This window comes from Egretta garzetta, unplaced genomic scaffold (assembly GCF_000687185.1).
Source record: "Egretta garzetta isolate BGI_Z169 unplaced genomic scaffold, ASM68718v1 scaffold7, whole genome shotgun sequence".
NCBI classification, from domain to species: domain Eukaryota; kingdom Metazoa; phylum Chordata; class Aves; order Pelecaniformes; family Ardeidae; genus Egretta; species Egretta garzetta.
Genome location: NW_009260350.1, coordinates 3,731,282 through 3,740,163, shown reverse-complemented (window position 1 = coordinate 3,740,163; position 8,882 = coordinate 3,731,282). Strand labels below are relative to the sequence as shown.

The 8,882-nt window shown below is 50.3% G+C and overlaps 1 protein-coding gene across 6 annotated transcripts in view; it reads right to left on the bottom strand.

The window, feature by feature from the left end:
* OSBP2 (oxysterol binding protein 2) overlaps positions 1–8,882 on the bottom strand; it is a 128,754-nt gene that overhangs the window by 94,976 nt on the left and 24,896 nt on the right. For all 6 annotated transcript variants that reach the window (XM_035898422.1, XM_035898421.1, XM_035898417.1 and 3 more), the window contains one exon: positions 2,921–3,129. In XM_035898422.1, coding sequence (XP_035754315.1) covers positions 2,921–3,116 — 196 coding nt within the window. In that variant the 5' untranslated portion in view covers positions 3,117–3,129. The remainder of the gene's footprint in view (positions 1–2,920; positions 3,130–8,882) is intronic.

Here is an 8,882-nt window from a genome sequence, read left to right as displayed (position 1 = left end):
AACTAACCCCCCCGAGCATGACGTTATATGGTATGGAATAGCCCTTTGGTCAGTTTGGGTTAGCTGTCCTAGCTGTGCTGTACTCCCAGCTTGTTATGCACCTGGCCGAGCAGGAGAAGCTCAAAAAGTCCTTGAGTAGTCTGAGCACTACTTGGCAACAGCTGAAAACATCAGAGTGTTATCAACATTCTTCTGGTACTAAATCCAAAACACAGCACTATGCTAGCTACTGTGAAGAAAATTAACTCTATCCCAGCCAAAACCAGGACACCCACATGAGCAGACCTGAAGGACCTCGGGACCTCTTCAGCAAATCCAGAGCCTCGTCCCTCCGCTTGTAAACACCCATCTGGGGGCTCTGCGCAATGCCCAGCACTCACAGGGCACACAACGCTAGGAGTTTTATTTCAATTCAAGCAAAACAGCCAAATGTAATGCACATTCATTCTTTACCTCAGTTAAAAGATTACCAGACAAAACACCATCAGCCAGGTGAATGGTAAAGCATGAAACAATTCACCAATGTCCCCGGCTCTAACTCCACAGCACAAGGATTCAGTGCCCATTTACAGAGTGATTTATCCCCTTGGTCCAGATCAGAAAAGCCTGGAAAAACAAGAGTTTGTTTTGGTTTTTATCTCCAATCAGCTCCCTGGCCTGGATCACAGCATTGCCCTGCAAACAGCTGAGTCAGCACAACTGCGAGGCGGCACAGGAACGAGCATCTGCACCCAAAATCATCACCGCCGCCGCACTGCCCTTACCCGGAAAGTACGATCTGAGCTCACTGGAGTTCGGAAGTTGGCACATCCAGAGCCTTAAGACAGCATTTGCTATTTTTATGTAAAGACACACACCAAAATAACCGCATATGGCTCCGGAGGCAGCATCGCCAACACCCTCCCGCAGCTCCTGGGCTGCCTGCGCCGCTCCACACCTGCCCTTGCACTGCCCACGGCCTGACCTTCATAAAGGTGAAGGCAAAGGCACGCACCGACCTCTCTCGCAAGTGAGATCCTTCTTCAAACACCTACCCAGCCAAAGGACTCGCTTCCCACTACGGGATAAGCAACGTTCCCAGGACCGACAGCCGTCACACCCAGCTGACTACAGCCGTGACCTGGCACAACATCACACTCTGCCAGGCAAACCACACGTGCCAAGAAACTTCCAACTTCTCCTCAGTTGGCTGTGTTCTCCATCGGCATTCACACACACTCCCAAGCTGCAATATTAAGGGACAGAGGGTTCACAATACTTTATGTAATTAAATCCGTAGATGCTAGTGCCCCAGTACACAGCGTACTTCAATAATTATGGGAAACAGGCAAGTGGCTCACACAGTAATCAACTTCTGTCTGACCTTGTGGGACATCTAATTATACAGAAGTCAGACCACATTAGTCCAGGACTGGGGATTTATTCTCCTGCAAGTCAAACCACTGGCGCTCTGGCATTCTGCTGCTCTCAACAAAACACCACATTAAGCACAGGCTCTGCCCGCGCGATGCCGCCAGCATGCCAAGCAACCGCCCCACTGGTACGCAGACGACAACATTAACGCCTTGCCTTCCAAAAACGTGGTTACACTTAATGTTATGTCGACTGTGTGTTTTCATAAGGCAGCAGCATTAGACAGCAGTTTCCATCCACACAGCCTCGACCACTGCTCAGACAGAGAGCTGCGCCCTGCAGCCAGGCCGCAGCAAGCTGTGGTTTTGGTGTGCACGCAGCAGTGTTTCCCCTGGGGAAAGAGAGGTTTTTCTTGATGCATTGACTCAACCACAGCCTTCCTCAGTGGCGATGTCAAAGCTCAGCTTCACGAACACTTTACCCACAGATGCACATCCACCGCAGTCGATAGCACAGGGCTGCGTCTGCAGGCATCCCAGAGCCCAAGCCTGGGCCATGACAGCAAGATGCTACATAAGCACTGAACCAGAGAGCTTTCCCTGGTCACGCCTTCACACACACCCCTTCTAAAATATATTCGGGGCATTTTCAGAAGCGACATTCTCATTTTAAGCAGTGTTACAAAATTAGGTGTTCCCTACATCTTTTCTCTCGCATAAGGCCTGATTTCCAGCATTCAATATAAGATCCTAGAGTGGTTTTATTTTAGGCCAGAGGAGATAGCCAGCTTTTTAATACATTCATGGGTTTTGTCTTCTGCAACTTGAAGCCAGGCTTGTTTGCGGAAGAAAACCAAACATTAACTCCAGAAGAGTTATGAACACTGAAATATTTCTTTAGAAATACTGTGTTTGTTAAGCACCTAACCTATACATTAGATGATGGAGCTGTAAGAATGACAATCTGGGGAGGAGCTGCGGCACAGGCATGGGGCTCCGACAGCTGTCCGTAACGCTGCTGTCCCAAAGGTACACTAACAAATACCCCATCGCAGCATAGTGCATGTAGGAGGGCGAAGGGGAAATACGCATGGAGAGAGACCGCTCAACTAAATGTCCGCATCATTCATCTACCGAACTCTCCTAAGGTAGGGGTGAATAGAAGAATGCAGCTCTGGCTTTGCATGGCGAATTGGTGATCCCTGGAGCGCCGCTCACCCTTAGTGCCTCTTACAGCATCCCCCGTCCACACAGACTGACCTGAAGTCTCCAGGAGAAAGGCACAAATGTCCTGCCTCCCAGAAGAAGCAGCCTTAGTTCACTTTTACTGGCTCTCTACAATTTACAGTCATTACCAGGGGCGTTAAAGACCTGCTCAGTGCTGCACAACCAGACAAGATGACGTTTGGCACACACAGTATTGTCTAAAACCCTTTGTGTCTCTGGGAAGCCATCAGCTATTTTTAATTGTATATGAAATAGTATCTGCAAGGGTTTCTGCACAATTTAGCAAGCACAGAAGAGCTGGTTTACAAGGAGGTTTTAAGAAGGACCCAGTTGCACTCTACCTGACTGGTTGTTCCTCATGCGGATAGCTTTTGCTTTGGCCAGCTCCAGGGCCGTGACCCAACGCTGCCTCTCCACTTCGGAGTTCGCCTTTAAGTGGTACGTCCTTCCCCCGTTGGAAAGCACGATGTTACAAGAGTCCTCCGTATCGATATGAGCCGTGGACAGGTTGATGGTCCCGCGACACGTGTGGGCCATTTCTGCCTGTGTCCTGCAGGGGCACAGAGGGAAAAGCAAGCGTCAGTCTCCCTGCACCCTCCTCTCCCCAAAATACCACCGATGTACCCTCCTGCGCAGCAGGAAACATCCCCAGCAGGCAGTAAGCATGTCAAAGCCACCAAAGCTAGACAAGCTCTGCGAACAGAAAAACAAGGGTAGGCCGCAGCGTTTAAGACAGAGCTTGTTCCCTTGTGCAAACATCACCCCCATCATTTAGGCTGCTGCTTTCTCATCCCGCTGTGCTGATTGCTTCTGGCTGCCCTAAAATTAAAATTACCAACCAAACACACACCACTGGTCTTTCTCATCTCATTTGCATTGCTGCTCTTCTCCCCCCTCCCTGCTATCCACCCCCAGCACACAGTATTGTGTGGCTCTTTAGAGCCTCTCCCTTCAATCATTGTCTTTTGTCCAGGCGTGCTAAGATCTTGTATGCAAAGATCTCCATTTGTAAGGCAAATGAAAGCAGCACAATTCCTCTTCAGCTGTTAAAACACCTTTACCACTGGAAAATTGCTTAGTACTTCACTAGAATCATAGACTCCTAGGTTGGAAGGGACCTCAAGGATCACCCAGCCCAACCTTTCTGGGCAAGAGCACAGTCCAGACAAGATGGCCCACCACCCTCTCCAGATGAGGCTTCAGAGTGCCCAATGTGGCAGAGTCAACCCCTCCCCTGGGGAGATTATTCCAATGGGTGACTGTTCTCATGGCGAAAAAATTCCCTCTCATGTCCAGTCAGAATCTCCCCAGGAGCAACTCGTGTCCATTCCCCCTTGTCCTCTCCATGGGACTTCTTGTGGAAGGGGAGTCTCCATCTTCCTTGTACCCACCCCTTAGGTACTGGTGCATGGTGATGAGATCCCCTCTGAGCCTCCTTTGCTCAATGCTGAACAAACCCAGCTCCCTCAGCCCACCCCCATACGGCTGAGACAGGCTTCCCAGCCCTTGGATCATCTCGGTGGCCCTGCTCTGGACCCCCTCCAGCATGTCCACATCTTTTTTTGTACAGTGGGGACCAGAACTGGACACAGGATTCCAGGTGTGGCCTGACCAGCGCTGAGTGGGATGATGACTCCTTTATCTCTGCTGGCGATGCCCTTGTTGGTGCACCCCAGCATCCTAGGCTCACCCATATGAGCAGAAGGCTTTCCTGGGACTACCCTTCCAAAGAACCAGCTCTCCTTCCACCCCAGCTGTGCATAAACCAGGGATAACCCACCCTGCAACAGTCTTAACCCACCACCACCCACTGCTGACAGCCGCATCCAGGACTTCCCGTCCAGGGGCCAAAGTCCCCCCACCTGTACAAGAGCAGAGCATGCCCCTGCCCCACACCCCGGTCCTGTTGGTCCCAACCAGGGACAAGGCACAGCAGGTTGCTCAAAGCGATGACCCCCCCAGCATCCACAGCAGCTGCTGCTCTCTCCATCACAAAAGCATTTCCATGTCTTCAGATGTTCTTAGCTCTCCACGGGTTTTTTTTTTTAGCTTTATCAAACCTGAAATGATCGCCTCATTTTTTTATTTGTTAGTTAGTTCTTCCCCCTTGCCGGCTGCCGCAGCCCCCAGAGAGCAGCCAGTCCCACACCGCCTGCTCAGCGAGGCGGCAGCAGGTATCGCACCAGCCAAGAGCTGCCTTCTTGCAGAGATGCTTTGTCTTTTCAGTGCATGCAAGCTGCAGAAGAGCCACACAGAAAACGACAGCCACTTCTTAAAACACGGCTTAACATAGTGTTTTCAGAAGCAACTGAAGCCACTTTTAATAAAAGAAAAAAAGGTCACAAAGACTAGGGTTTTAAAGGCACTTAGCCACAAAGACAAATGCGTAAGTAGTTCCAAAATTGCCTCTACACCCACCGATGCATTGCAGATGCCTAAAATAGCTCAACAAGCACTGAGACAGTGAGTCCTCAAGGTTTCCCACCAGCCAGCTCAGGAACAGCCAACAGCATCACCGACACCATACAAAACCCAGCCAACAGCATCACCGACACCATACAAAACCCAGCCAACACCAGGGCAAGCACAGCAGCCGCTGGCCTCCACGGCCCCACTCCCACCCCCGGGGGTTGCATGTTCTCCAGCTGGAGGTATAGATACTGTAACCCGCAGGCTCCTCCAGCCAGGAAGGGCTCAGCAGCCCCTGGAAGCCAGGACCTTTGGACAGGAGGATCCTCGTTGTATTTTTCCATCTTTTACTGCCCATCTTTTACTCTACTCCACTGGTGTTACTTTTATTTTGTCCATCCCCTTCCCCACGCCATTCAGCGCTGCTGCATACCCATCCCTCAATCCTCATTCCCCACCCACACCATCCCATTGCCCGCTCCCTATCCGTCCCCAAAGCGGGACGACAATAAACACACCACTTCTGGGTCCACAGGGGCTCCCTGTTCCCCCCAGCACCCACAAGCCACTTACCACCTTGCATTCACACCAGGCAGCAAGGTGGGATCCTTCCCAGCTTGTCCATGCTACCAACCTCGTTAAAGAGCTGATGGAGAACAGACATCATTAACACTTAGAAAATTCAATTCCTCTGTGTTTTCCCCCTTTCTGCTGCCGGCTATCACTTCCCATGGCACAGTTTAATCTTGCCCAGCATGTTCACCATTTTCACCCACATTAGTAGTCAAAGGTCCTAGGAGAGCTTTAAAGACCCTAAATTCCCCGAAGTCCAGGTGACCATCCTGGGGGAAAGAGGTGGGAGCAGGACAACACTATCCTAGGACATATGAGTCCCGTGTATTTAAATGCCTCATCTGAGTCATTTCCAGAGTCCTCTTCCCAACCTTTTTCCTGACATTAAGAATATGTCAGGACTTTCAATGGTTGGACTTGATGATCTTAAAGGGCTTTTCCATCCTAAACAATTCTATGATTCTATCTGCTGAAACTGGGTAGATGTCAGACCATCACTGGAAGGATTTCACTAGTATTTCAGCAAAATACATTACTACGCAGTCACTCACTGAGTTGCAGTAGCAGGAGGACTCAGCCTGCTCCTGCGGGGGGGTTGGACTAGATGACCTCTAGGGGTCCCTTCCAACCCAAAACATTCTATGATTCTGTGATTCTATGATTTGTAGGAATTACCGGCTCCTTTCCCCCCCACAACGTCCACCATGCCTCAGTCCTCCTGGATGGACGCCCGTTTGAAATGCTCCAGGGGTAGAGAGGGAACCACCAGGTTCAGTGGCAGAACAGGCTCTTGCCTCATTGGCCCCGGTGTTACAGAGCAGTTTGTACCAGCCACGGGCAGCTGCCCCAAGCACAAGGATAACCCTCCTGAAACCATCGCTCAGCGCCCATCTGCATGGGAAATCAATTCCCATCAATCAGCACCCACACACGAGGCAGGCGCCTGACCCTGCCCTGAGCCAACAAGCAAGCAATCTCCTCCGTCCGCATGCAGGGGAGAAAAAAAAAAAAAAAAAAAAAAAAGTGCCCTTCAGAAGCACTCATGGTCGGATGGATTTGCTTATTCACCACTAGCAGCTCAACTATTGCATAACATGATCCAGGCAGATTTTCCGATTCTCGACTTTCTGCAATAATCTGAGCACTGCACATATGGGGGAGCACATGGGCAGGCTGCAAAAAAGCTGAAGGGAGGTTAAACGTGGACATAGAGCATGCAGAGGTGGACACAGATGAATATCTGGGAGGTTTTTTTGCCATTCCCCTGCAAAGCTAAGCAACGGGATTTGCCTTCAGAGATACAAAGTTATAGCTGTACACGGGAGAGACATGCAGCCCTCGCCAGCGTACGCAGCAAGAGGGGCTATGCAACACGAGAAAAACCTAACTACCTGCAGGTGTTAAAAAGCAGGGGGGACTAAGGCACAGATCCAGCAAGGGGAAAGCCACCGTCCCAGGTGAACATAACCCCTTCTACCCCAGAGCAGAGCAGCGAGATCCGCACAGCGCCAGGGCAAGCGCCGTGCAAGCCTTGAGCTATCAAGCAAGGCGCAGGCTGCGTTGCCCCGCCGGGGGCTGCACGACTTTGGCATGTGGCAAAAGAGGCCATGGAGCCAAATGGGATGGCTTATTCCCAAAGTCACTCTTGTGGCAAGAACGGTGCTGCTCAAAGATACATGAGGATTATCCGAAAGAAGATTTCTTACTCTAAAAGCACAAATATGCTCTATCACGATGCCAGCAGGTCCCAATTTCAGCTGTCAAACCTGGTCCCAATGCGCAGGTCCCAACGCCTGTACAGATTTTGTCAGCGCTGACAGAAGATGCTGCTCTCAATACAGCCGCATTTGCTTTTTTATTTTTTATTTTGACAGCATGTAGGACACAGTAACAGAAACTTCAGATTGTCCTCATCACTCAGGCACCCTCCCCACACGCCCAGCTCTTCTATCACAGCAATTTACAGAATGGCGGATTTTGCAAAAACCTCCAAAGATCATCTTCTTGTTAAAATATTACTTTCTGCATTTCTTTTTTTTTTTGACTGGAAAAGCTGCTTTGGCTACTTTAATACCACAAATCTAAACATAGAGCTTGTCAAGACAACTCTTCAGCATCAGCTACTTAAAAAGGCCTTCAGCACAAAACTGCTGGAGTCTAATTTTTAGCAACTCCCATTCCGCAGCCTGACAGATCAGCTACATGCCGGAGCACAATACAAGAACCGCAGATCACGATTTAAAGACCTGCTTTCCAGTTCTGAACACTTGAGCTACACGAGGCTGCTCAGTACACCAGCGCTCCGCAGGAGGAAGATGCTCCCACTTTTCAACAACTCAAAAAAAAAAAAAATCTTACTATATATAAAACAATTCCTTTGTAAGAGCCCAGGAGATAGATTTATCAACAGAGCAAAGAGAAGAAGGTGAAAAAGTAGATAATAAAATTTTTTTCATCTACTAGCTCCCCAGCTTTGGTTACGGTGGTATCACAACAGCCAAAGATTCAGCTTCAGATGCTGGTGAGATGTTGCTCACACGGATTTTCTCCTCCTGATAGGAGGGGGGAGCCGGGGGGCGGGCTCTGTAGGGAACAGGCAATGGGACAAGGGGAAACAGCCTCAAGTTGTGCCATGGCAGGGTTAGGTTGGACATTGGGAAAAATTCCTTCCCTGCAAGGACTGTCAAGCGCTGGAAGGGGCTGCCCAGGGAAGGGGTCGAGTTCCCACCCCTGGGGGGATTTAAAAGCCGGGCAGGTGAGGTGCTTAGGACCAGGGTTTAGTGGTGGGATGGCAGGGTTAGGGGAATGGTTGGGCTTGGTGATCTTAAAGGGCTTTTCCAACATAAACGATTCTGTGATTCTACGATTTTCCAACTGTAAGAGCAGCTCTGCTGGAAGTTAATAGTACGCAGCAAGCAATAAACAGCCCCAGCTCACGCTCTGCTCCCAAGCTCCGCTCATTTACAGCAAGCAAGCACGACGGACGCTTGGGAAATTTCTCAGCTAAGATTTCCTTTCCACCAGCAAGGCTCAATGCCATTTCTGGGTAGCCTCATCCCCCCTAAAACCCAACTTCTCCTTTTCTCACAGCTCAGGCGGGATCAGCCAAAGAACGCCAGCAGGGAAGTGTGACCGCTCCACACAGCACCCACTTTGCAGGCAGCCGGTGGTATTTCAGCGTGCTTTACAGACTGAGCACTAATACAGAGGTCAGGGAGGTCACAGCAGCCCGACTCCAGGACCACAGCACGCCTCGGCAAGCCTGGCAGCTCCAAAGCTACTTCAGCTCACCCAAGCAGAGCAGGTATGACACGCGAAGGG